The following is a 26,266-nucleotide window of genomic DNA, read 5'->3' as shown; positions in this document are numbered from 1 at the left end:
GAGTCATAAAGATAGATTTATAAAGGGATATTATTGGAACAGTGTTATCCACGTGAAAACATGCCAAATGGCCAAAGGCAGGAATTAAAATTTAAAAAACTGGACAAAGGAAATTCTGAAAAGGATCATAACACAATGAAAAATGATAGGGAGTCCTCATAGAAAATTGTAACATAAAATCATGAAGTTGGAAAAGGATTTAAAGAGTAAGAGAATGAAATCTGGCCTGCTGTTGATGTTAATATACTGTAATAACTACTCTTACACTATCCTAATTATTTTTGAAATTATCTTAAAGAGGTTCCGTGATTATTCTGTGCATTAAGAATGATGATTCCTGTTATAATCAGACAAACATCTAAAGTATAGAATTCATGCATTACTATAACATTCAATAACACCTAATGTAGTATTTGCAGCTTCCGCCATTTACTCATGTTGATTTCAGTGAAATTCAATGTTTTATTTCCACCTACCCTGTAGAAGGTCAGAGCTTTTTCCCTGTCCTGGGAACTATTGAAGAACACATCCCCTGCAGCTTCTAACAGCTCCAAAATGAAATGCATGTCTGCAGTGCTTAGACAACAATCTTGTGCAACCTGCAGAAAATGAGGAGACAGTAAAGTGAGTCACATTCACTTTACCTTTTGCTGAAACATATGCCGCCTGCCATTTTGCTAAAGTTGACAGAAATGAGTTTCCTTTGGTGAGGAATTAGACTGGATGTTCCAGAAACTTGAAGATGTAACATTATGCTTTATTAATGGACTGCGACGTGTACTTTTAACTTCATTGAACAAATAACCAGAACAAATCCTGTTTTCACACTTTGTAAATCTTTCAAAAATGCTTTCGTACACCAACAATTTTTCTGTCAAACTCAACTTGAAAGGGAGGATTTACTGTGAATTGCACACCGTAAAAATGAGATGTCTTTCTCACTGTGAAAGACTTATTAATTTTGAAATACTTTCCTGACTTATTTTGAATAGTTTTTTACATTGGTACATGTAGTTGCTTTCTGCAGCATTTAAAATTCACGAGGAAGAATTATTTTTATATTGTATTGACATTTTAACCAACTTGATTCAAATGAATTAGCATATACATTCCAGCACTGAAGGGATGTAATGTTATTAAAGTCAATAAAAAAATCGTTGGATGAAATAGCTTAGCTGCCGGCAACCTAATGTGCTAAATGGGTTGAGTGGCCTCCTCTCACTCGTCACCTTATGCTTTTATGCTTGTTAAGGTTTTATGGTTTGTCAAAGAAACATCTGTATAATTAAATTTACAAATAATTAACTCCTCAAAGAGCTACAAGGTAGCACAGAACCTGAATGTAAAGATCCACCAGCTCATTTTGTCTGAGGATGTGGTAGATCTTCCCAGCCTGCAACCAGGCATAAGCCTCTTTTTCCTTTTTTCTTAGGTCAATGAAGATACCAAGGCTCCTCTTTGTGTAATCTAGAGCAGACTTGTAGGCTCTGAAATAGAGGGAAAAAATGCAAATACAGTATGTAAAAAAAAACAATAAGCTACTTAGGGTAAACCTAACATTCTTTTTATGAAGCTCTGTGAAAATAGCACTAAATAGCGCTAAAATAGCACAAATAATGAAACCCACCAAATTTGTGTGTGCTACAGTACGTTTATACTGGTTTGTTCTTTTGAAAGAAGCATTGGTGCTGCTTTTATTTCCAAAACACAGAATAGCATATTCTTTTTTTGGGGTGTGATGTAGCTCAGCCACCCCTACACAAACGAATGAGACCAGTTCCGTTCTCCTGTGCCATAGCCATTGTAGGGGGGCCAAGTGACTTAACTCTTCCAAAAGAAGAAGGCTATATCCTGGGAATGAAAGCGGCACAAATGCTACTTTCAATGTCATGAATAAGCAAAGATGTATGTTTGCTTCATAAGATTTTTATGAAGCACATCCATAATCACTCTCAGCCTAATACCACCAACTTTATCAAGATATCACAGTTTCATGATTTTAAGATTTTACCATAACAGTCTTCTGTTTATAACTGGTATCCCAACCCATGTAATGCAATCCCATGTAACTATATAATAATAGTAACTGAAACTTTTCAGCAGATAAATGGTAATTTTAGATTTAGCAGCTACTGTACTGTTTATCAACATTCAGAAACTAAGCAAGATGTATTAAAACATCCCATATTATTAATTTAATTTTTATATCAAAGGCGTTTGCTGCTGAAAGCAATAAGCATTTTGCCTGTAACTATTGGCAATTCTGTCTTTTCATTATAGAAGGAACTTTGTTTAATATGCTTAAAATCTTAAGATTGCACATTATTACAGTACTGTATGTTCCCTACTAATCTTATTTGCTTATTGGCTTAGAAAACGTTGTCTAATGTTTTGTGAACCTTATTTGAAGTATTATATTACAGGTAGTAGACAGAAAATTGAAACACCAATTTAAATTAATTTAATAAGGCAATGGGTCACACACTACCAGCCAGTACGACCTGTATGTTCTGTGGCGTAGAGTCTAACAGCATCTGGAATTCTGTAGGAGGGAAGCAGCACCATTCTTCTGTAAGAATGTCAATGAACTCATGCCTGGCTGATAGTAGAAAATGCTGTCTCAGACATCTATCCAGAATGTCAAATAAATACCCAATTATGTTCAGATGTGGTGACTAAGACTTAAACTTCAGTGTTATGTTCATCAAACCACTGGGCAACCACACAAGTTACAGTATGTGGATGTGTTACACGGGATGATTGATCACTCAGTATGATTAAGTAGTGATTAGTATTGACCGTGCCTTCTATGTGAATTCACTCAAAAAATGACAGGAAAAAAAGGGCTCTCAGGGCTGTAGAGTTCTTGAGGTTGGTGGCACACATGCTCGGTTTGTCGAGAACATGGTGAAGGATGATTCATCTAACTAGATTGCACTCAGTAGTCCATTGCCTGTTTTCTTTGCACCACTGGACTTGCGGATTGCAGTGCACGCTGACTGTGGTCTCCCATTCTGTGGAACTCTCAGTGTACTGTTTTTGAAGAAGCTATCTGCTTGCATCCCACATTGAAATTTACAGTCAATTTGTAGTCAATGATTTTCAATTTCTCACCAGTTTTGTGCTGCACTTTGTATTAATGCATGCATATCACTCTCCAGGAGTAGGCATTTCTATCCACTTTTACCCTTTGCTGATGATGTATCTCCCTCTTCTCTGGTGATATCAACTGCTTAGACATACTTGTAGTTGATCATTAAACATCAGCAAGTCAACCTGTCTTTGTCACTGAAGCTCCTGCCCCCAACAATCAGCCCTCTTTCAAAGTTACCGAGGTCTCCTCTTCAGCCATGCTAGCCAGAATTATAGGCAATCAGGCCTGAACAGCATTTTTATACAGTACATGATCCTGTGCCTGTGTACACAGTAGTCATACCTGTATGGGAGCCCTTGCTTTCAATACATTTCCAAGATATTTGATGTCCCTCCTCCTAGCCCAGTGTTCACATTTTTTGTCCACTACCTGAATCTACTAAACAAACTAAACACAGGAAATGCATGAACATTTCATTTAAATTTCAATTGACAGTAATCACACAAGTACATTTGTTCTTTTCTGACTTCTACCCTCAATAAAATCAGTGCACCTTTCAGTTCCTAAGCTGAAATACAGTTGACTAATGGTCTCCAGGATTTCTCCTTCCCATTCCTTGTTGCCTGCTTTTCGGACCAAAGTCAGCATATACTCATTGTAGATTATGCACTGGGCTTCATTGGGGCAAATCATGTGGTAGAAGTGACACAGCTGCTTAGCGGCTTGGAGTTGGCCTGAACAACAAGAGTAGAAAATACAGCACTGCTTTACAATAATAAATGATATGAAACGCCTGAGCCATGTTAGAGAAGAGCACATAAGACATTCATTAGTGCAAAAGATGACGAAATCCCTTTTATAAAATGTGATAAGAATTTGCAGAACATATAAGATTCCAGTACTAACATCCTTCAGATTATTAAAACCCATTCTCACTGGGGCTCAGAGATTTATATAAAATATTTGCCAGCAGCCATATCACCCTGCAACTCACAACTGGCAACCCACTGAAGCTAAGCAGGTGTGAGCCTGGTCAGTACCTGGATGGGAGACCTCCTGGGAAAAACTAAGGTTGCTGCTGGAAGAGGTGTTAGTGGGGCCAGCAGGGGGCGCTCACCCTGCGGTCCATGTGGGTCCTAATGCCCCAGTATAGTGACGGGGACACTATACTGTAAACAGGCGCCGTCCTTCGGATGAGACGTAAAACCGAGGTCCTGACTCTCTGTGGTCATTAAAAATCCCAGGGCGCTTCTCGAAAAGAGTAGGGGTGTAACCCCGGTGTCCTGGCCAAATTTCCAATTGGCCCTTACTAATCATGGCCTCCTAATAATCCCCCTCTATGAATTGATAGCTGATGTGTGGTGAGCGTTCTGGCGCACTATGGCTGCCGTCGCATCATCCAGGTGGATGCTGCACATTGGTGGTGGTGGAGGGGAGTCCCCATTACCTGTAAAGCGCTTTGAGTGGAGTGTCCAGAAAAGCGCTATATAAGTGTAAGCAATTATTATTATTATTATTATTATTTCCTTACAAACCTTTCTAAGAAATTAATATTTCACCAATATATAATGTTTCATTGAAAGTAAGTTTTCCCCTTATTAGAGTATTAAGATTCCTGAAGAAAATCCAAGATATTCTTTCATTATTTGCAGATAAAACACAACAGAATGAAGCAAACAGTCATGAGTGCTTCCAAAATAAGCTAATCACAAATATGTAATCACTGCTTTACAGGCTAGAATTATTTCTTGTAGGAAATTGAGCTGCAGCTCTTCTAATATATAATAATATTGTTTCAGCTGTTACGATAATATCTGTCAATTAAAGACAGATGGGGCTCAAATCACAGCAACCCAGTGTAGCCAAATGTGTTCAACGCTGTGTATTTATACAGTATATACTGTACATGTCCGCCAGCAAAATACTATAAAGGGACTTTTATGTGCTGATGTGGTAATAAGATGGTTCACTGGATTTTAAAAGGCTCTTCCAAGCAGATGGCAGTGAGATTACAGGTTTTGCTTTTTCTTAATGCATGCAACAAATTTATCTTTCAGCTTTGAAAACCCTATAATTTTTGCCAGCAATGAAAGGATTGGAGAATTAAAAGTATTACGTATTTCAGTGAGCCTTGACAACTGCAAATAAAGTCAATACAGTTCCAATAAAGAACTCTTCAAAGACCAAAAAAGGTAACTGCATTACAGAGGATTGTTGTGTAGAATGCAATAAAGTACTGCAGTGAGTTATATTTAAACAAGCAGAATAGACCCTCAACATACCAAAAAAACAACAAAACTAACAAATGGAAAGAATAGAAGTTAAGCATTCAGAATATCTAAACACATTTTCTCCCTCAAATGTAATAAAAAAAAACTTAAATAACATTACATATTTTAGAAAATCCAACAGCTAACCAAATCATACTAATATTGTATTTTATTAACTTAGTTATACACCATGCCTTATGTTTTTAATGCTTAAGGTAATTAATCATTTTATAAATATAGTTCACTTTTTGTTCTGGGTACATTTGTTTTACTACTGCCATTTTACTGGTGATCCAGTGTTAATAAAAAGAAACACTTACACTCAACGTGGTTTGCCTTGATTGCCATGAGGAAAGCCCATTCGTAACAAATCATCCCCTTTTCCAGTTGCGTTTGACTGACATAATACTGGCCCAGCTCAAGCAAAACAGTTATAAAGTTCTCCTCATGAGCTACATCTTCCAGCTGTGAGAAAAGCTCCACAGCCCTCACAAGGCTCAGCTCAGCTAGGCCTTTAGCTTTGGCATGCAAGCACAGGAAGCCAAAGTTGGCTTGCGCAATGGCCCGGTTGTACTTAAAGTCAGACTCCTCACAAATCTGTATTGCTTTACCATAACTCTCAGCTGCCTGTTTTATGTCTTCAGTGTATCTCAGAGCGACAGCACGCATGTTATAAACCAGGCCTTTCTGTAGTTTTGTGCAGTGTTCAGACAAAGAACCCAGCCCAGAGGTCAAAATATCCAAAGCCATGTGATGCTGGCGATTTAAAATGTGAAGCCATGCGAGATAAATTAAGATGTTGGCTGCATGTGTTGCACTTGGCCAAACATTTTTGGAAATGACAGTATCAATATACCAGATTGCTTTGTCGAGCATGCCATGATATTGATGCAGATGAGACAAACACAAGGAGATGGTCTGACAAAGCACTTGGTCTTTCTTATCGGCTGCAAAATAAAGTGCTTTATTAAGGTAAGGTGCAACTTGTGTTGGGACTAATACACCACACTTCCCTAAACTGTACAACCGGGAGGCATTGTCCATGACAAATTCTGTCCCTATTAAACAGTCTGTAAGTGTGGCACCAGTGTGGAATACGGCTTGTTTTACTGAGCTCACTGCTAAGTGTGGGAGATATTTCTCACCATAAAGTTTACCCAAGGTCAAATAATAGTCACTTGGCATCACTTTGCTGGTAAGAGACAACTCCTTAGCAAGAATTTGTAGTCTCTCTGTGAACAGCAAAGCACTCTGAGGCTGGTTGAGTTTTGTGTAAAGTTTAGCTAACAGGAAGCAGGTCCTTACTTCAGCAACTTTGTTTTGAGCCAGCACTGCTTTCTTCAAGACATATTTTAAGATCTCAGATTCTTGCTCTGTGCTGCAGATGTAGTTAGGAATTCCCATCAGAAAGGCAGCAATCCGCTCAAAAATGGACACATATTTCTCCTTGTTCTTCTGCTTTAGATATATGGCTGCAAGGTTTGTGTAAATAGAAATTAACAGGAATATATCTTTAAACTGTTCTCTGGCAACGCTCAGCGCCTCTTCAAAGTAGACTCTGGCTTGGGAAAACTTAAGTCTCCTGGCACACAGTTTCCCCAAGAGAAAACAGATTCTCGTCTGAGCCCAGAGGAATTTCTTCTTTCTTGCATCCTCCCTTGCCATTCCCAGGTAGAACACCAACTCTTCATCATCTGTGTAGCCTTGAAACATGGACTGAAGAAATCTGAAGGAAAAGTCGTAGATGTTTCGGAACTCTTCTTTGTACTCACTGCAGTTGAGGAAAGCAAGCAATGTCTGAAAGTCATCTGCACTGTGATTGTCACCTTCACTATTAATAATGAATAAAGGCTCACTGTGCTCCTTGGATGACAGAGAGTGGTTATGGTGGTGCTCTGACTGCCTGTCTTCATGCTGAGTTTCTTCCGGGGGAACATGTGGCTCCTTCAGTCGGCTCAGACACACAGCTATTTTGTTTTGTAGTTCCTGTCTTTGTGGATCGCTCTCATTGTTGAAGGTGGAAGCTATAATCAAAAGAAAGTATCAGACCATGGATCTTTGACAATCTCTAAAAGAATTCAGGCCAGCTGTCAAAAGAAGAAGAATATAATACACAGCCATGGCGAAATAATGGAAGAAACCATACTAGCATTGTTTAGCATTACATTATAGCAATCAGCATTGACCTATATTCTTAGTTTTCTATGATTTTTTTAGGTCTTAATTTTAACAACACAGAATAAAAACCATATAGAAAAATACATCTTCTGGAGAGCGAAAGACTTGGTAACTGAAACAGCAGCAAAACAACCATGAATAATGTCTTGAGAATAATGCATTTATATTTTGGAAATGTTCGATTACTGCAGTAAGTTCTTGAGGTACTACAAATCAGTGAGATGACTGTAAAGTACAGGATGAATGAGATGGGATTCTTACTTTGCCTTGGTATTCCTGGAGGATCCTGTGTATCTAGTTTATCTATATAAAATAAAAATATAATATGACACAAAATAGATTCCAGTCTGTAAATCAGGACAGCAAACAATGCACACAAACAAAAACACAATACTGAGGAGTAACCAGTTTCTTTACAATAGTTTTTGGATGTTATTTATCAGCCTATTATTGTATTATAAATACAATAAATTATTGTATTTATCTTCAAGACAGTAAATATGGTAGTATTAGAAAAACAATAATTTAGTAAAAATATTATTACAACAGTTCTCTGCTTTTATACTTCTCAAAACAATTTACACACAGGATGTGACCTAATTCACCAACCCCTTAGTGCAGCACTCACCTGCATGACACGACACGGCCATTAAACATAGGCAATGCCACTACACAGCAGTTCAGGGAGAGAACTGAGAAACTGCTTCAACAACTGAACTGATGAAACTTTAGGATCGGCTGATTGTACAAACCCAGATTAAGCGATTAAGCGAGCACACCAGGGTAAACACTCCTAACTCTTCTGTACTTCAGTTTCATGCATTATCTGAAGGATGACACCTGGTACAGTGCAGGGTCTATGGCCACCACATTGGTGCATTGGTTTAGAAACAAGTCTAGCAGTAAGAACACCACCAACACAGCTGCAGCAACCAAGTTTTCCTTAGAGGTCTCCCATGCAAGTGCTAACCAGGTCCAGTTTCAGTTTCTGATCTGGCCCTATATATTCAGTATTAAGAGACGCCTTTTAAGTACTATTATCAAAATTTAAATTGGACAATTTGACATGAAGATCGAACATTTGGATGGACAGCAATGACTGATTAACCTTACCAAGCTTGTAAACAGCATCCACGTCTGTTTGACACATTTTCTTCAGAACATCAATAGATTTTTTTTCAAAGAATTCCTCTTTCCATTTGAACAAGGATTCCTCCTCTTCACTTAGAAACACCTCTGCTGATCTAGAAAAAAGCACCCGTGTATTGCAATGGGTATGGGAATTTCTACTATTTAAAGCAATAAAAAAAGGTTAAAATAACAACAAATATACTGTAGCTATTGATATACGATAGTCTTTATGTCAGAAATTTTCATAAGTACAGTACATAACACTAATAAAATGAATTGCAGACAAATTATGAACAGCTGGTGATATTAATTATGAACATATGAGGAGTTTATAGAAGACCTACTGTAGCAATTTTTACATTGACACTAGTCCAGGTTGTAAACAAAACCGGAGATCAAATGATTTTACCTACAGTAAGCCTGAAAGACTAAACACAAACTTTGACCTACACACCAGTCACAAATTGCACACCTCATACCTTGTTTCAATTAGCAGTAAGCTGCTAGGAAATAGAAAGTAATCATTCAGACAAGGTGTGAAACATATGATTGGTGAGCGGGTTTACATTTCTTTGTAATCTGGATTTAATTATGGCATTGGAATGGAGCTGAAACCAGCCAAAGAGTGAAAAGTATAGATTTAGAACAGGTGGGCCATTTTAACACACTTGTTAAGAGTTCTTTCAATCACGTGATCAAGTAATGGATACAAAAGGAGCATATGATATGGCATATTTAAATTTTAAAAGACTGTCTTTGATAAAGGCCTGGATAACAGAAAGCAGGTACTGTACAGATAAGGTTGAATGGGTGAATGCTCATACTGGGGTGATGTAAGATATCACATGAATTGCTTATTACACACAGCAAAGCAAACTTGCAAGTCCAGTGGTATAAAGAGCACAGGAAGTGAGACTATCAAGCAGTGGAGATATTTGATATTATCAGGGGATTCATCCATTACCATGTTCTTGACACATGCTTGAGGACAGGTGTGGCGTTTTCACACGTAAGTGCTTTGTTCCAACAGTGAAGGGTTCAGTGCTTCCGTAATGTTGTTGTGCACATTTCCCTGGCATAGTCTGAGTGCACTCATTTACTTGAAAGCAAAATCAGTGCTAATAATTTATTTTACAAAGAGTTGTGAGAATCTCAAGCAAACTACCTATCCATATTATTAAAACCGATATTACTTCTTGATTGCTGGATGAGATTTTCGGATCAGTTTTCCACTAAAAGAAAACAAGGAAGCTTTTAATAATAAATTACGTCCAAAGAAGAATCCTTCTTGGAATTACACACAGTATCCTGGTCCCGACAACTGGACTTATCACAGTTCAGATAAAAGCCAGAAGCAAGGTAAGTTCATTTCATACTCTGTGTCCATTCGTCACTCTGGAAAACAATGTATTTAAAGACACTGAGGGAGACCTGTGCACAGTTGTGCCCTTAGTGTACTGACATCTTTAATGAAAACATAGCAGACCCACAGGGCCCAGCCTGTGTGTGACTTGTTTCAGAAGCATGACAGAAACTCTTGACGTTTTCCACAGCCTGCACAGCTCCCACATGAAGCTGACCAATCAGCCATCTTAGTGTTTAAAATGGAATATATAGAAAATTCCCTCCTGAGGTGATTAAAAGTGTTTAAAAATATATATACTTACTACTGGCTGCAGTGTACACATCATAATCTTTGGGTGTCAAAGCAAATATCAAATCACATCAGCACTGATGATCTATACAAAGGTCTCAGGCACTCAATATAAGTATTTTACAGAACTCAATTGTAAAAATCTGGACTAAAAAAAATAAATGACAATAAAGGGTTTTAAGGATAATTCAAATTAGAGTGATTAAAAGGTAAAAACCTCATTACCAGCATATTCATTTAAACTATTTTCAATAAAATATTGATACTGTATAATATTTCGGTGTACGTAATCACATTTTGTTAACAGAAAAAAGAAAAACCCAGAATGTTACTTACTCACAAATAGAATTAGTTGGCTTTACAAGGCTTGTCTTCACTAACCCAGTCCTTCCAGTTTCAGAATGCTTCCCCATAAACCACTCAAAGCACGAGACGAGGAAACCCACAATTTCAACACAATCTCCACTTTTAAAGCTGAGTTCATCTGGCCCAGAACCTTCATATCCCACAGTGGCTATGCAAGAGCCCACAGCTGATGTGGCAAAGAAAAAAAACAGACTCACTCAATTCACAGCTGTCACGACACTCAAATATTTTGCTGTCACTCTCACAATGCTTTTTAAAAAAATGTTACTGCACTTTTAATACTGGCCTAGGACATCCTATTGAAGATCAAAAGAAGAATCTCAGGCATTTTACCATCTATACGGTGATATGTGAGCTCAACTCAGTACTAGTAATTTTTAATGTTTTCTGCTTCTATACGTATATGAAATGTCATTATGGTGATCAGGGCAGCCAGTTAAAATACCATAGTCTGAAAATATGTTGCCGCCTCAACATTTCTTTGATTGAACATAATGACCTATCCTTACCAAACTGGTAGGGGAATTCACACAGCAGTTTTGCATTGCCCATCAGTATATTTTCGGGACACGCTTTAAGGAACCATCTAAAAATAAAACAATAGTACATAGGTTTTTAATTTAGATTCCCAGCATCATTGAATAACCACAGAAAAAAAGAAACTGCAATCATTATCATAATGTACAATTAACTGAATGTCGCTGCTTTGCTTTTAACATCGCTTAATTATTAGTTTGGAAAAGAGCAGCTGCCATCAGATGCATTTATGCTTTTGTTATTTAAAAACTGACCAGGTTGCAGAATTGCAGTTGCATACTTTAGCCACCAGATAGCGGTAAATGCATTGCTGAGACGACAACCGCTGATGCTCAGCTTGTTTTCTTGCTTCTTAAACTAGTACTTTGTGATTATTTGTGTTCTTTTTATAGCTGATATTTTGTCTGCTTTGAATCATCTTTTTTAGGCTTACTACAAAGAAAATACATTGTTAAATTTAAAGTTTTAAATTTATCATGTTACAAAATATTGCTGTTCTGGAACCATCCCAGAGAAAAACGATCAGATATACTTTATTCCTGAGCTCAAGGTTCAGCTCTGTCAAGCTAAAAGAACACTACAAGGAGTCACAAACAACAGGAGCCAAATGGAGAGTAAAGAGAAATTTAAAAACTGAGACCAGGAGGAACAAATACAAAGGGTTGTGGAAATCTGAAATAAACTAGCCAACCAACTTGTTGAAGCTGACACCCTGGCTTCTTTCAAGAAATGCCTTAATGAGAGCCTCACATCAATTAAATTCAAGAAATCAAACAATTAGGTGGGCTGAAAGGTAACAAATGAGAGGAAGCCGTAAATCCTGTAATTCCTCAAGAGCACAACGTAAAGCATAATGCTCTTTTATGGAACAGGGTTTCCTTGCTCATTTTATCTGTCTAAGGATAACCCCCTAATGGCCTTGTACTTATATTGCTCAGTCAAGTGTGCAAAAGCAGAGGAGGCAAACAGACTCTTCACCAGCAGGGATTAAAGACTACAGTCGTTTACCCCATGTCTACTGAACAAATGACTTCTGTGAAATAGGTTAATGTACAAGAGGATGACTGAAAACATGAACTGAAATTATTTCTCTAGTTCAATTACAGTGCTGGGGCCCTGCCTTCAATTCCAGAGCAGGGATGCTATCTGTGTGAAACTTGTATGTTCTCCCTATGTTTGTGTGGGTTTCATCTGGGTGCTCTGGTTTCTTCCCACAGTCTAAAGACCTACTGCTACAGTAGATTAACTGCATATCTCTGTGTGCGCTCTACAATGGACTGGAGCCCCGTCCAAGGTGTTTCCTGTCTTGCACACACTGTTTGCCAGGACAGCCTCCAGCAACCCTGTATTTGATAAAGTGGTTAGAAAATGTATGGATGATTAATATTTAAATATCACTTCCTAGGTAACCAAAGGATAAAAAAAATTGGTTATGACTAGAGCGCTACATATCACATGAAACGATCACAAGAGTAATGTAAAATGAAAAACTACAGAGAAGTGTTTTCAATTGCAAGAGTATGGTGCACTCTTTGGGTGTTATATTTCAACTTTCATCAACTAAGCAACATACATTTTTAAATTTAATTTTTCGTACGAGAGGTGCTGCAAGGAAACCTAAACTTATGGAAAAGAAACAACAGGCATGGTTAAAATCTACTTACTGATGAAATGGACTGACTGGCTCTAGTGCCGGTTTAGCAATGGACCCTCTTGAACCATCTACCAACAACTGCACTGTCCATTCTGATCCATCCGAGGGTGGCTCAAAGATAGCTACGTTACCCTCCAGCAGGCGCAGCTCACTGCCTGTGGAAGCGCTCTCGCAGTTCTGTTCAGCAGTGCATACAGCAAAGAAGGATTCTGGGAAGCAGAGAGAGATGTATTTTGACACACCAAATACCAAAGGACTCAGCTTGAAAACTAAGTGTTCTAAGGCAATGAATAATAGTCTTGTCTTATTGGCTCTTCTACCTTAAAGACAGAGACTACTCAGCAAGCCACCGTGTCAGAAATGCAGGATAAAACCAAGCCATCTAAGAGTATTTCTAGACAAATACTTAAAAAAATCAGAGGGCAGGCTCCAAAGAGCGTGAAACAGAAAACCTATTTTCTTCAAGCTCTGGCTGTGGTCAAAGGCACAGATGTCCTAGTTCAAGCCTGGGTCATGTGTCTATGCCACTGTGACTGGTTTTCACCAAGCAGCTGCACACAACTGGGAGTGTGCCACTGATGGTGGAGTACAGATTCAGTGCCTGGGCTCTCTCAGCTCTTGGAGAAGCAGTAATGTTTGCGATTTCCCTAGGTTCTCTAGTAATGACACTGAGGAAGGTTCCTCAGAAAAACATTAACCAACATGGAAGTGGCTGTGGAGTTTATAGTCAGTCAAAATGTAAATGGCTCTTAACAATGGGAAGGTCAGTGGGCCTGTCTGCACTTCTCTTTCTCCCTGTAGGAGTCAACGCTGTGATCCAAGGCAGAAAAAAAAAACAATTAAGAGGATCAAAAACTGGGTGGATTAAAAATTAAATACTAATAAAATAGCAGGAATCCTACCTTCCTGCATCAGGATCCCTTTGTACATTAAATGTAATGTTTCTTCATGGATTAAGACCTCAATTCCTAAATCCTCTTCATCTAAATGGTGTAACCAGAAGACCTGATCAAGGAGGAGATTTTCCATGCAGTGACCAAGAAGCCCTAAAAACAATAAGCTTTAATCAGCAAAACTCAATAAGCTGCAACTCCATCTACATACTGTAATACCACAAAGCCTGATAAATACATCCTAATGAAAAATATTTTTAAAGAAGTTTTTCAATTAACGTTTCATCGAGATGCACAATTTAGAAGGTGTTTTTATAAATATGAAATCCAACCATTTTTACATGCAGAAACTAAATAGAAATTTAAAATATGTATTAAAATATTACATATTCCTTATTATAAAAATATTAAAATATTACATACTATTATAATTATTCCTGTTTCAGAAATCATCAATGGATACTATTCACTTCAGTGGAGCATGCAATAAGCAAGCAGACATACCCAGTGAGTAGTAAGTGTTAAATTTCCATATTTCTTCAAATGTTTTAAATGTAACAACGATTATATCCTCTTCACTGTGGATGGAAAGCAGCCTGGCTGAAAGCTCCTAAAAAGACAACATTTCAAAGCTTGGACTAACAGTTTTCAGTTTGAGTCATTGCACGAAGACAGCCAAAATATTGAACTTTCATCTGCCAAGCATGTTCAGCAGCAACATTTTCAATGAAAGCTCAATTTGCACAAAAACATGACATTAATGATTTTTGATATGCAGTTTGACAAAGACAGTTTGGAACTGAAGGAGCTGAACAGACAAGCTATAGAAAAATCTATTTTTTTTAATTGCATTATATGCATATACTGTATTTGTACAGAATTAATCTTAATCCTTAAAAGACCTAACTCATGGTCAAATATTAAATGAATATATTGCCATACAGTCACTCAAGACTCAAGTTGCTAAAAAAAAAACATCCGTTAGCATTATGAATCAGTAAGATTGATTAAGATTACGATTTATGAAGGTATCGAGCCTAGTAGAACACTGAAAGAATAATCTTTACATTAATGACATTACATCTACTAGTATTTTCTTCCAAAGAGTGAAAATATCTTTTAGTGCCTGCAGAAACATAGTCAGTACAATAGTCATTTTCTTTATAGAAAATAAACAGTGCTTTGAAACATTTATGAGAAAGGTTTGTGCCAAAACTCATTTTTGTGTTCCCTTTGAGTTGTATCATTATTCTTATTACCACTATTAGTATTATAAATGTACCTGAATATTCCGTAAATAACACTGAATGATTATTCTGTGGAATTTCCCTGTGAGGTTTCTAAATGACCCTTCAACAGTTCAGCCAATTCCTAATAAATTGTAGAGGTGTGATTTGAATTTACTCAGCCTGGCTGAGGCAACAGCAGCCTAATCACAAAGATAAGCTTTAGGAACCCTCTTCATTTCTTGTGGGATGAGCCAGGGACCTGCAGGAAGACTGATGCTGAGGTGGAGACAGTGATGGAAATGGTGATGCAAAATTGGATGCACAAGAGTCACGATACAGATACTGTATGTAAGAAAGCAAGAGTGCATGAGAATAGGATCTGCCCTCCTCCCGAATGTTCAAGCTCACATGGCAAATGTGGAAGTTGTAGGAACCCTCCTACGAAGACAACACACTTTGAATTTGAGAATTCTGTCGCCCGATTCACAGTATTTCTCGAGGCTTAAATACATTTTTGTGAGCTACACTTTGTTCTTGCTCAAATCTGTTTTAACACACTCTGTCCTCATGCATGCTCACTTCCGAGTTCTCTCGAGCACATGACGGATCCGAACTTCAAAACATCACTGACAACAATGGAGCAAAATACCGCAACTCCAGATCTTACACTGAAAAGTGCCATGACCTCCCCACTGTCATTCTCCAGGATACGCAGTTTTCCTCTGAGCATTTCCTGTAGTTCCTCATCAGGAAGTCCTGTCTTTCGCCGCACCATCACCAGCTTCATGAAGATTGCTGAAGAGGAAAGAATATGAAACAGAGTGTAATGCTGACTTTAAACAATAAAGGTAACCTATTAGATGTTTACACTGGAAAAAAGAAAATTAGTCACTTAATGCTGGTTGATGTTAACTGAAGCAACACAGACCATCTCTCCCTTACTTTCTATTTATTTTTTCTATTATTTTCTTACTTGCACATACTGTAACATACCCGGAATTTTATTTAAAATTTTAATTTGAAATATATGACATTAGGGAAGAATAAAAGGAACTCTTTAACTACCATTAGAAAAAATCTGACTATTCAGAAAAAAAAATGTAAAATACAAATCTGTATAAAGTGGAAAAATGTATATTCTAATATTGATCAGTAAATGATATTCAAGTACTTCCACCAAGATGACATAGTTGGAAGTAAGGAGCTCATACACCAAAATAAAAGATGATCTTCAAAATAATGTACTGTATACATAAAGTTGCAAGAAAAGGTTTGTGAACCCTTTGGAATTACCTGGATTTCTGCACTAATTACTCATAAAAATGGGGTCTGATCTTCAACTATGTCACAATAATAGACAAACATAATCTGCTTAAACTAATAACACAAAAATAATTGTACTTCTTCTTGTCAGTATTGAACACTTCTGTTACGTTGTACATTGGGTACACATAGTTGGTCTTTGTATTAGAAACACTAGTTTAGGATGGGTGAGTGCCTTTTGTCTTGTATGGTTTGGGTAGTCAGCGAAGGTAAGCTAGAGCGTTAGAAGACGCCGAAGACCGAGTGTTTCGGTTTTGGTTTTGTAGTTAGGTCAGCTTTCCCTCACTTTCCTAGCCAGATTAATTTTGTTTGTTATTTTATTTTCTTTAGCACCGCTCTAGTAACCTTTCCGTGTGTGTTGTTGTGTCCTGATACACACCAGTCACTTATTCATTTTTTAAAATAAATCACTTTTGCACCAAACTTGTTATCACGCTTCCTTAGTCCTTCACCAGAAACCCACCTGCATCCAAATCCATGCTAAATGTTACACCCCTTTACCCCTAGACACCTGGGGTCGTAACAACATCGTTTAAACATTCACAGCCTAGGTTGGAAAAAGTATGTGAACCTCTTGGCTAATAACTTCTCCAAAAGCTAATTGGAGTCAGGTGTTCCAATCAATGAGATGAGATTGGAGGTGTGGGTTGGAGGTGCCCTGCCCTATAAAAAAGGCACACAAAGGTTGGTTACTGACAGAGTCTGTTCTTCTCAAGAAAGAGCTGTTCATGTGGACTGTGCCCTGATCAAAAGAAATATCGGAGGACCTTAGAAGAATTGTAGAGATGCATAAAGTTGGAAAAGGCTACAAAAGCATTTCTAAAGGCCTGGGTGTTCATCAATCCACAGTAAGACAAATTGTCTACAAATGGACAAAATTCAGTACGGTTTTACTCTAACTAGGAGTGAGCTCCCTGCAAAAATCATGGCAGGAGCACAGCGTGCAGTGCTGAAGGAGGTGAAAAAGAACCCTAGGTAACAGCAAAGGACCTGCAGAAATCTCCTGAACTTGCCAAAGTCTCTGTTCATGTGTCCACTAGAAAAAAAACACTGAACAAGAATGGTGTTAAAGGAAGGACACCATGGAGGAAACCACTGCTCTCCAAAAACATTGCTGTACCTCTCAAGTTTGCAAAAGACTACCTGGATGTTCCACAACACATCTTGGACAATGTTCTGTGGATGGATGAGACAAACGTTGAACTCTTTGGCAGGAACGTGCAATGCTATGTTTGGAGCAAAAAAAGCACTGCACGCCAACACCAAAACCTCATCCCAACCGTGAAGCATGGTGGAGGGAGCATCATGGTTTGGGGCGGCTTTGCTGCCTCGGGGCCTGGACAGCTTGCTATCATAGAGAGAACAATGAATTCAAAATTGTATCAAGAAAGTTTTCAGAAGAATGTCAGGATAGCGGTCTGTCACCTGAAGCTTAATAGAAGTTGGGTGATGCAACAAGACAATGACCAGAAACACAGGAGTAAATCAACAACAGAATTTGTGTTCTGGAATGGCCAAGTCAAAGTCCAGACCTCAACTCAATTGAGATGCTGTGGCATGACCTGAAGAGAGCTGTTCAAGCAAGGAATCCCAGAAACATCAATGAACTGGAACAGTTTTGTAAGGAGGAATGGTTTAAAATTCCTCCTAACTATTGTGCAAATCTCATCAGCAGCTACAGGAAACATTTGGTGGAGGTTATTGCTGCTGAAGGAGGTTCTACCAGTTACTAAATAGAAGGGTTCACATACTTTTTCCAGCCTGGACTGTGAACGTTTAAATGATGTGATCAGTGCTGACAAGAAGTACAATTGTTTGTGTGTTAATAGTTTTAAGTAGATTCTGTTTGTCTATTATTGTGACTTAGTTGAAGACGAGACCACATTTTTATGAGTAATTAATGCAGAAATCCAGGTAATTCCAAAGGATTCACAAACCTTATACCAGCTGTAGATACAGTATGGTACACAATCACAAGTACATCCCAGATGTGCAGTACTGCTTAGTAAATCACTGCCTTTTATAAGTAATGGGTTGTCGACAAGAACTACTAAAATTTATAATGTGAAAGAAAAGATGCAGTAAATTGAACTTGAATTTCACAGGGATGAAGGCTTTAAAAGCGGCTCAACCATTCAAGACAGTGTCAGAGAGATACTGTAAGTGAGGCCTATAGTCTCGTGTCACTGTTTCAGGTCTCAGAAATGATTTTTATCTTAATGTGCCTGGAAGTTACCAAGTAAAGACGCACAGCTGATCAAGCACCACTTCAGTCAGGAGGATCTGAGGGGACCAGGGTATTCTTGCTCTGCAGCTCAACAGTAGCCCCTGCGTCTTGCTACTGTATATACACACCGAGCTTGGAGATACTGTCAGTGAGTACTGTGTCACAACTCCAGTCCACACAAACTCTCCTTTACAGTCACTGGGGGCCTTGGCACATTATTCATGCTTATTACTAGTAACTGGTCCTAGTTATAAAAAACAAAAGAAAAAATAATACAAAAACTGACAGTATGCTACATACAGTACAGGTACTGCATGGTCTTCTCAACCCTTAATTAATATTTTAACTCTTCATTCATTAACCAAATGCTATGAATGCTACAGTAGGCTTCTCCATAAATCTAGCCTTCTCATCAACTTTATTAATAAATAACCTAGTAGGTAAAGTTAAAAATCAAAAGGACAGGAAAGTTAAAAGGTGATAGCTTTCCCCAGCCTGGATTTGCAGTCACAATATGGTGCAGACTTATTCAATTGACTAATGACATTTTACATTTATACCCAAATACCTGAACTGCATCAGTCAATTAACTAAGCATGAATAAACACCAGACATTAGAAACCCATCTATACTCACAAGCTGCATGTGGAATTTGCATCTCAGAAAAAAAAACGTTATTCTTGGGGAGCAGTTTTGAATAATTTTAAATTGATAGCTCAGCCCAGTTCTGACTGAAGCATTTAACTGTAGCATAAGCCTTTGGGTGCATGAGCAGCACCACTCCATGCTTAGACCTCCTGTTACTCACTGGGTCCATGAACTGGAGCAGGAGAGTAATAATGTCATGGTAGGGCAGGATCAAGCAGTGTAAGGAAAGAAAATGGAGGAGCCCTCAACGCAGTGCCAACATCTTATTAATCATAGAGAGACCCGACAACGAGATTCATTTCTGCAGCTTCCAGAGGCAAAGATTGGATTTATCATTTAGCAAGAGCAGAAGGTGAGAGCAAGGAATCACTTGGTCCAGAATGGTGGGCAAAGGAGAGGAATTCTGCTTATAAAACAACATCCTCTTCCAACAGCAGCCTTCGGAAAGGGTGTACAGGACCCAGTTTTTTCTTTTCAGTATTGAGTGCAAGCCATTGAATTGTTTCCTCCCCAAGTAAATCAAAACACATAAATGCACAACTAATAACGTCAGACCTACAAGCAGATACTGTATATTTGACAGAATACTCATGGAAAATAGTGTGGCAATTTTTATATAGGTATTTTTTAAGGTTTTGTATGTGTATTTATTTTACACATACTTTATAATACACATTCTTAAAATATAATTCGACCTTGCTCCATTTACTCATTTTAAGCTGTTTCGATCCAGTACAAGCCACTGGAAATGAAATGAATTTGAAAATACATGGTGCAAATCGCCAAAACAACCCTAAAAAAATGCAAATGCACAGTCATCTTCTTTACATGCACTGTAAGCAAAAATTATACTTACTATGGAAGAAACAAAGGCTGTATGTTTATTTTTCAGAATGATATACAGTACCATTACAAAATAATGCAATACAACAAAACAGAGTAATTTGATAAGACTTCTGAAGCAAAGCAACCTGGTTGTTTATAAACAGGAGGGTCTTAGATAAGACACACTTGATGATATTCCAGTCCTTTAGCCAAATAAACATGTTAGATAACTGAATAAAAGCTCAAATGGAGCTCTTTCTTGTTCTGTATAATGTGTAAATGAAAAGTCATATTTGTTTCCTTGAACTGTTGCTTTGCAAACAAAATCCACATTGTTCAATTAAAAAAGCAAGCTCTGATTGTGGTGTTACCCTGTTAAATTGTACCTGGTTAACAATTCTTAGAACATCTTACTGTACAAACACCGGACGTTAGGGTTAACAAAATTAAGAACGATAACAAAATATGGATTACCTACGGCTGTTTGAGCTCATGATGTTTAATTAAAATAAATGTCAAGCTACTCATTATTAAATGAAGAGTGAAGAAAGCACACTGATCTTTAAAGATTAACTGGCATGTCTTCTGTATGGCTTTAGGCATTCAGTTAAATTAATAATATTAGCAGAGCTCTCATTATGCTACTTGACTCTCACAGTGGTGTAAAGAGAGCCTGAGCCAGACCTCTGTCTCCTAAACTGTACATCAGTGAGTCAGTTTTGCTGTCCAAGTCTCAGTTGTTTCCACGTAAATAGAGCCTGCTGTATAGCTTCAGAAACGCAATAAAAATGTTGGCTTGTGTATTTTAGAGGAAGTCTTGACATTGTAGTTTACCTGTTGGAAATGCGTGTTCTGACGCAGCGGTTTTCAAAGTGTTTACTTCCCAGGAGTTGTTTGATTCTGAAAATACCTTACATGCAGTAAGTAAGATTACGATCACAATGTTTTTATCTGCTACAGTACATTATTCTGATATTTTTATTTTGAAAAAAATAGATCTTATTGTTTCCAACAAGGAGTGCATCTTTTGTACAAAATCGTGTGAGTAGACAGATATACTCAGCATCAAAAGCAACTTACAGCAAAAAATTGGCAAGGCTGCCATCAAGAAAATTACAAGGTTTTTGGCAGAAGCAGCAGTGATATTTTAGTGAACAGACATGACAAAGTACATGCTCATTTATTATGCTGCAGGGTTGTGCTGTGAAAGCAACAGGCTAGAAGGGTGTGTGTTCACTATTTCTTATCTAAGATGCAGAAGCATCACAACCTGCACATCTGTGACATACTGTAAGCTTTGCACCAGGTTACAGATGGTGTCTTGTTGGATTCTGCCCCTTTCCTCTCATAGACAGTGGTCACTCTGTGTGAAATCAATCTGATTTGGCATCCACTAGCTCCTAATGTCCTGAAACTCAGTGCATACTGTACATTTGTCCCATAGAGCAAAGGGCATTTAAACATACAGTATGTTGGTTTTCTTAAAACCATCATAACTTCTTTTCTACTCATGCTAGACACATGTTCAAGTTAAAATAGCCTGCAATCTACAGTAACTCTGGCCTTTTGCAATGAGGGCCCAGAATGGCCTGGTTTTAAAGACATCAGAGGCTTTGACATAACTGAATTTGATGGGAAACTACTGTATATATATCATAATATTTTTATGATATCTTCACTTTTACAACTGTACTGTACATAAACTTAATAAAATGTACCTTAATTTCCATCACGTGAAAACAACCATTCTGCTTTTTAACTAGCAATGTATGACAACTGATGATATAATTAAATGTCCATATTTTTAAGTACAGTGTATTTAAAATAGTATTTTAATAGTAAAATAGAAAACTGCCTTATGGTCCACTTCCTCTCATCTCATGTACTTAACAAATCATGCTATTTATTTTAAATGGCTCACACTTTAATTCAAAGCTACTCACATTTCTGCCCATACTGTATAGTATGTACTGTACTGTATATCTTTGCATTTTACCAAAGCAAATTTAGCAAGTGCCCTTCTAAATGATACCACTGCAACATGCCACCCGGAAAAGTAGAAAAAGTAGTACTTTTTTTAACCTCTATTGAGTTGCAAATCCCCAACTCATACCACTAAAGCACTAAATAGGAATGTATTACTACAAATGAGCCTGAAAGAAATGTAATAACTGAATCAGTAAAGACATCAATAAGACATACAGTATCAATAACCTATGGAGCACTGTATACAAGAAACCAGTTAGACCTGACAGGATCAAAATCATTCTGTAAGGGATATAGTAACATCTCTTTCCTGCTGTAAGGGGTGATTAGGTTCATGTGAAAACCTGTGTATGGCTGACAACACAGATATCTTAAAGCATATTTATGATATACAGTACAGCCCATTCTGCAGAGACTACTTTCATAGTGCAAAAGTAATTGACTTAAGCTAATAGCAACCTGTCCGGTAATTCTGTAACTAAGCAATTTAGTCATAAGCAGCTCACACCGTTTTCTGCTTTACTTTACTGTATGTCTCAGGCTGCAACAATCGAGTTCATATCACTAGCTGTTCCTTGGCAGTCTCTCCTGCTCCCTGTATCAGGGGTTCTGTTCCTGAGAACCACAAACCTGTTCTTTGTTCCACACGAGTACTTAAATAACTATTGAAACTATTAGCATACAATAATTGGTTAAATCTGAACTCTGAAATTATTTTCTGTTTCTGAACATTTAGGAAGTTGCCTTTTAACCACTGTGGTTCTTAAGTAACTAAAAATCTCTTTAAAAAAAAACTTTCAAAGGCTCCAAATAAGTAACTTGTTGGTTCAATTAAGGATTAATTTAAGTGAACAACTCATCTAAAGAAATTAGTCCCTAGGACAAGACTGGGAATTGGGAATCCTGTAATAAATCATTAGCCCAGTCACTCCTAAAGTATTGTTACAGCCTTATGGTCTACTGTATTATGTGACTTCTCTGCAAACTAAAAAATTGTATTACACGAGGTGGCAGCTATACTAGACTCCCACGTCAGTGAGATGTTCAGACTTAAAATGTATGTATCGGGAGTTAACAAAACCATTTACCAGAAGGTTAACTTACCAGCATCTTTCGATTTATTGCCGAAACCACTCTCCATTGCGTCCAGCTCTTGTATCCAAGGAGGATCTCGAAAATTCACTTCACCTCCATTTCTCACCTGTTTGGCCTCTGGAAGCTCTCTGAGTGCGCTGGACATTGCAAACGACTTTGGCTGTCGCACTCCTGAAGGCTGAGAAGTAAAACTTTTATTTTTTTAACAGCCCATTCTGCTGGGCTTCTTCCGTCTCCATATATGACACAGTAATGGGATACCCCATCCAGAGAGAAAAATAGTGTGTTTCCACGTTAAATGTTCTGGAAAATGTAATGGCCTTTTCAGGACGTATTGCTAGGTGTCAGACTGGACACTCATTCTATAACACGTTTGTCTGCAGTAGCCTTTTGCTTTCAGACAAACAAAACGTATGTACTGCACAAGAGTGTAAAAATAACCCGTACCAATATTTTTAGGTAAAAGACACGAAGTCGCACTTCAGTTAAAAACTGTTTAGTAAGAGCATAATTAACTGCAGATCGTTTCAGTGTCAGCAGAATACATTTTTGCAATATTCGAGGATTTGTGCGTGCACAGCTCGTAATTTGAGTGCCGGTTTCTTACATCCTTTAAATCCCGCAGTCTTCTTCAGAGGTTTTACCAAACTAGTTAATAATCTACAAGTGTATAATTTACACCCCCTGAATGTCGCCCACACTACCTACTGTTTTTTCCCGTTTTAGGGAGTGTGTGCATTTTCCTTCTACTTAATGTGTTAGAGCACCGCAAACAACAGAACGTTTAATTTAAAAAGAGTCATATTCAAAGTTATAAAATGTGGAAATTTCGACGAATGTTTTGTATTATACTATTTCTCAGTGCATATGGCCATACTGTACTGTACTTTTAAAATATTTTAAAGACTCAATCACGCCCCATACAAACGCAATTATCCCTTGGTGAGAATGGGCAGTCTAGATTTCCACTAGTTACATTAAATAGGAAAGTACATTTAGTACTTTTAAATGTAATGGGAAAAAATATATATTAACACCCGCGTGCAACTCATTCAGAGAGGATGCAAAATGTGCTAAATCAAAGTGGATTATTTACTTCTGTCAGAAAAAACATATGTTTTTAAAGGGGGGGGATAAAAATACATGGCACAGCTGAGATTGATGCTTAAATAAAAGTAAATGAACAAAATTCTAAAATGTAATTAGTTAATCTTGAGAATACTGTTGTACACTGGATAACATAAAACTCACCAACCTGCATGTATTGTGGAAAAATATACAGTACAGTAAAATAAATGTGTTATGTATCAATGTACATTTTGTCAATACGTCTGAATGTTTTTGCAGGCTTTCACTAAGATGCAGAGGTCTGAAACAAATCCACAAGAACAAGAACAATGCCCTTAACGTTAGTGATGAATTAGAAGAAGCACTGTATATGGAAGATTTCGAATTTTGTACTGACTTTTCCTTCACCATCTAAAAAATGTGGGAAGCAATAAAAAGAACCTATACTGAAGTTAAAGGCGTAGGATTTACATTACTAGGAAAGTAATGTAAATTCAATACTGAGGTCAAATTAATTCATTACTTTGACCTCACTTGGAATATTGTTTTCAGTTTAGGTGATTACATTACAAGAAAGATACTGCTTTTCTAAAAACAATACAAAGGAGAACCAGACTAATTCTTTATCTGAAGGGAATTTGATACTCAAATTAAGGGAACTGAACCTTATCATGATACAGAGTACATTATGTAAAGAGTAATTCTACAGAATTAGAAATATGTTACTACAGATGTCTTTAAGATAAACAACCATACAAGGAAGCTCTAACACCAGTGGAATTTATATTTAGGAGTATTCACGACAGACAGATGAGTCCTCTCCACAGTACACAGAGGGTTGTGAAAGCATGGGACCAATGATGAAGCTGAGACTGAGGGATACTTTAGGAAAAGGCTTAACAGACTTCTGCTATCATGAAGCTACCAATAAAAATAAGAATTATGGGTCGAGTGGCTTTTTCCACTTTGCAGTCTTTTTGGTGTTTGTTTATTCTTAAAAAACTCCTTTCAGGCAAGCATCCAAAGACAACCACAAGGGGAAAAACGGAGAACCTATACTGAAGTTAAAGGCGTAGGATTTACATTACTAGGAAAGTAATGTAAATTCAATACTGAGGTCAAATTAATTCATTACTTTGACCTCACTTGGAATATTGTTTTCAGTTTAGGTGATTACATTACAAGAAAGATACTGCTTTTCTAAAAACAATACAAAGGAGAACCAGACTAATTCTTTATCTGAAGGGAATTTGATACTCAAATTAAGGGAACTGAACCTTATCATGATACAGAGTACATTATGTAAAGAGTAATTCTACAGAATTAGAAATATGTTACTACAGATGTCTTTAAGATAAACAACCATACAAGGAAGCTCTAACACCAGTGGAATTTATATTTAGGAGTATTCACGACAGACAGATGAGTCCTCTCCACAGTACACAGAGGGTTGTGAAAGCATGGGACCAATGATGAAGCTGAGACTGAGGGATACTTTAGGAAAAGGCTTAACAGACTTCTGCTATCATGAAGCTACCAATAAAAATAAGAATTATGGGTCGAGTGGCTTTTTCCACTTTGCAGTCTTTTTGGTGTTTGTTTATTCTTAAAAAACTCCTTTCAGGCAAGCATCCAAAGACAACCACAAGGGGAAAAACGGAAAACTAAGTTATCTCTGCATACGGACAATACAAGCCCAAGACGTTTGTCCATGAAAAAAATGTTAAGATTTACCAATGTTAGACATGTTAGCGACAACATTTTTCTTTTAAAAGATTGAGAAATGGGGTGTGACTCTGAAAGAATTCCGGTTTCAAGCAGTTTGAAAGTAGTATTTGGACAAGCTTTTTAATCTCTTGGAAATCTTTGGTTTGTTGACTGGAAGTGTCTTGTTACAGAGTGCTGTACAGTATGTCCTGCAGTAGCCTGTACCAAAAAAGGGGTGTGAGTGTGAAATAGATTAGTGGAAAATTATGTAGTGGAAAGGTAGGGCTTTGATTGACATTGAGGACAAATCCTCACCAAATTAAAACTTTCTCTGGTATCAAACCTGTTTTCCAGAAACTACAAAATTGAGTTTGAATCTTA

At 37.5% G+C, this 26,266-nt stretch overlaps 1 protein-coding gene across 4 annotated transcripts in view; it reads right to left on the bottom strand.

The window, feature by feature from the left end:
• sh3tc1 (SH3 domain and tetratricopeptide repeats 1) overlaps window positions 1-23,918 on the bottom strand; it is a 29,479-nt gene extending 5,561 nt beyond the window's left edge. Inside the window, exons 1-14 of one of the 4 annotated variants that reach the window (XM_088629315.1) lie at window positions 23,558-23,898; window positions 23,120-23,288; window positions 15,674-15,801; window positions 14,282-14,387; window positions 13,787-13,930; window positions 12,895-13,093; window positions 11,203-11,279; window positions 10,664-10,859; window positions 8,656-8,786; window positions 7,804-7,845; window positions 5,685-7,388; window positions 3,648-3,828; window positions 1,337-1,487; window positions 477-599 (exon numbers count right to left, since the gene is read on the bottom strand). In XM_088629315.1, coding sequence (XP_088485441.1) covers window positions 477-599; window positions 1,337-1,487; window positions 3,648-3,828; window positions 5,685-7,388; window positions 7,804-7,845; window positions 8,656-8,786; window positions 10,664-10,859; window positions 11,203-11,279; window positions 12,895-13,093; window positions 13,787-13,930; window positions 14,282-14,387; window positions 15,674-15,801; window positions 23,120-23,255 — 3,318 coding nt within the window. In that variant the 5' untranslated portion in view covers window positions 23,256-23,288; window positions 23,558-23,898. Of the gene's footprint in view, window positions 1-476; window positions 600-1,336; window positions 1,488-3,647; window positions 3,829-5,684; window positions 7,389-7,803; window positions 7,846-8,655; window positions 8,787-10,663; window positions 10,860-11,202; window positions 11,280-12,894; window positions 13,094-13,786; window positions 13,931-14,281; window positions 14,388-15,673; window positions 15,802-23,119 lie in introns of all 4 variants that reach the window. The other 3 variants (XM_088629326.1, XM_088629336.1, XM_088629305.1) reach the window with 3 other exon arrangements.
• Between the last annotated feature and the right edge of the window lie 2,348 nt (window positions 23,919-26,266).

The sequence above is a fragment of the Lepisosteus platostomus genome, chromosome 1 (assembly GCF_059453375.1).
Source record: "Lepisosteus platostomus isolate fLepPlt1 chromosome 1, fLepPlt1.hap1, whole genome shotgun sequence".
NCBI classification, from domain to species: Eukaryota; Metazoa; Chordata; class Actinopteri; order Semionotiformes; family Lepisosteidae; genus Lepisosteus; species Lepisosteus platostomus.
Note: the sequence above shows the minus strand (reverse complement) of the source record. Positions and strands in the feature narration are given on the sequence as shown.